The sequence below is a fragment of the Aplysia californica genome, unplaced genomic scaffold, assembly GCF_000002075.1.
Source record: "Aplysia californica isolate F4 #8 unplaced genomic scaffold, AplCal3.0 scaffold02403, whole genome shotgun sequence".
In the NCBI taxonomy this organism is placed as follows: Eukaryota; Metazoa; Mollusca; class Gastropoda; order Aplysiida; family Aplysiidae; genus Aplysia; species Aplysia californica.
Window position 1 is genome coordinate 6,876 of NW_004799673.1, and position 2,152 is coordinate 9,027.

General features: G+C 40.1%; 1 protein-coding gene across 1 annotated transcript in view; it reads left to right on the forward strand.

Moving 5' to 3' along the window:
* Positions 1 to 2,048, forward strand: part of LOC101857228 (endoglucanase F) — a gene marked incomplete at its 3' end in the record, with an annotated part of 8,709 nt that extends 6,661 nt beyond the window's left edge. Inside the window, 3 exon segments of the mRNA XM_005113437.3 lie at positions 80 to 244; positions 906 to 1,074; positions 1,881 to 2,048. Coding sequence (XP_005113494.2) covers positions 80 to 244; positions 906 to 1,074; positions 1,881 to 2,048 — 502 coding nt within the window.
* Between the last annotated feature and the right edge of the window lie 104 nt (positions 2,049 to 2,152).

Below are 2,152 nucleotides of genomic sequence, written 5' to 3' on the forward strand. Positions count from 1 at the left end.
CACACACACACACACACACACACACACACAAACGCTATCACAGTCTTAAAGGGTCGAAATCTATACGTTATCTTTCACATTACAATATTTATTTCCCAGTTGCTGCTGTACAAAGCTACAGGAGAAGCCAAGTATAAGCAGGCCATAGAGGGCACGTACAGATCATGGTTCCCTGGTGGCGACATCAAATACACACCAAAGGGCTTGGCTTTCAGACTGCAGTGGGCATCGCTCAGATACGCTTGTGAGTTGTAAAATAACAAAGTCAGAATGTTATTAAGGCATTATGTATCTATTTTTACTTTTCTTAGGAATATTTCAACCTTCTTCTTTTAAAATTAGGATATAGGTCGAAGTAGTAATAGGGGTAGTGGTGGTAGTAGTGATGGTTGTGATGATGATGGTGGTGGCGATGATGATGATGGTGGGTATCACAAAAAAAATTTAAAATCCCACATTTGAACAGCACAAAAAACGAGAAAAACCTTATCTATTACCTCGTATTACGAGAGTTTGTATAGTTACTACTTCATAGATAACTGCCGAAAGGGAAAGGTCTCACTCTTAGATATACATGTCTCGTTGTTTTTTTTAAAACGTTAGTATTAAAACAAAGTTGATTTGTGTTTTCAATGACGACTGAACGCGAGAAATAGAACTTTGTTTTGTAATACTCTCTGAAATATGCATGTGTTTTACATGCATGTATGTTTCCGTTTTAAAAAAAAAAAACGTTTATATTTAACAATAATGATGAGGATGAAAATGATGATGTTGCTGCTTCTGCTATCACTGCTGTGGTTGATTTTGTTATTGTTGTCCATGATGTAGATGGCTATGGTAGGGGCTGTATTGATTCCCTGATGTTGATAAAGATGGCACAATTATTATCCTTATCGTTTCAGCCAACATGGCCATGGGTGCACTGATTGCGGCTAAACTGGGAGTGAACCCCGGACCATACCGCCACTGGGCCATGTGCCAGATCCACTACGCCCTGGGAGACACTGGCTTCAGCTACCTCATCGGATTCGGGAACAAAGGCTATCCCCGCAGTCCACATCACAGATCCAGGTAGGTCCAATCTCTTTCTTGGTGGATCAGACGACGGTTTTAAAATTTTCGAATTATCTTTAATGATATTCCACAAGTTCCAGATTTACGGACTTCATATGGCGTAAAGGAGTAAAGAAAAGTGTTGGATTGGAACCTACAGGGTAAAAGGTTAAGGAGAAGACCACCTGGGACCTGGAGAAGAGTCACAAAAACTGATGTTCAGAAAAGTGGGAAGACGTGGAATAACATCAAGAGGCTAGCCCAGGATAGGGAGAGGTGGAGAGTGTTTGTTTGTGACTTTTACCCTGATCGAGGATGAGAAAGGCAGTGATGATCATAATGAAAGGACTGAAATGTAAAACTTTTCACAAGTTCTCATTATATATTCGGGGTTCAAATTAATTATTAAAGACGCCATGTGAAACGCCCCAAAGCTGCTGTCAGCTTCACAATCTTCAATCCAAGGACTAAGATCAAACTTTCCTATGTTAAATTTTTGAAAAGTAAAAAAAAATTCATCAAATCACTTTTAAACTCTTAGAAGTTGGCACCTCTTCTCACTAGATTTTGTTTCTTGTTATCCTTATTAATCCTAGATACCTGTTTGCTTGTACTACAGACGTATCTTCACAATATATCAAATTTTCATTTTTTTTCTTATTATGTTGATGGGAAATACTAACTTGTAGCTTGAAACGTGAATATGTTAAGATAAAAAAGCTAATGTGTGATATTTTCACCGAATTTGCTTCAACAAAACAGATAACAGGCTTACGACTTGTAATATTTAATTAATCCTAATTTCATTTTTCTCCACCCCCTAGCTCATGCCCCAACTTGCCTGCTCCGTGCGGACCGTTCGTCCGGGCCAGCAGTGAGCCCAACGTTCATATACTGTACGGAGCTCTAGTCGGAGGTCCTGGAGGTGGCGATGATTACTCCGACAACCGTATGAACTACGTCAATAACGAGGTGGCCACAGACTACAACGCCGGGTTTACAACCGCTATTGCTGGTGAGTCAGTGTGTGCGTGCGTGCGTATATGTGTGTGTGTGTGAGTGCGTGTTTGTGAGTGTGTGTTTGTGTATCTGTGAT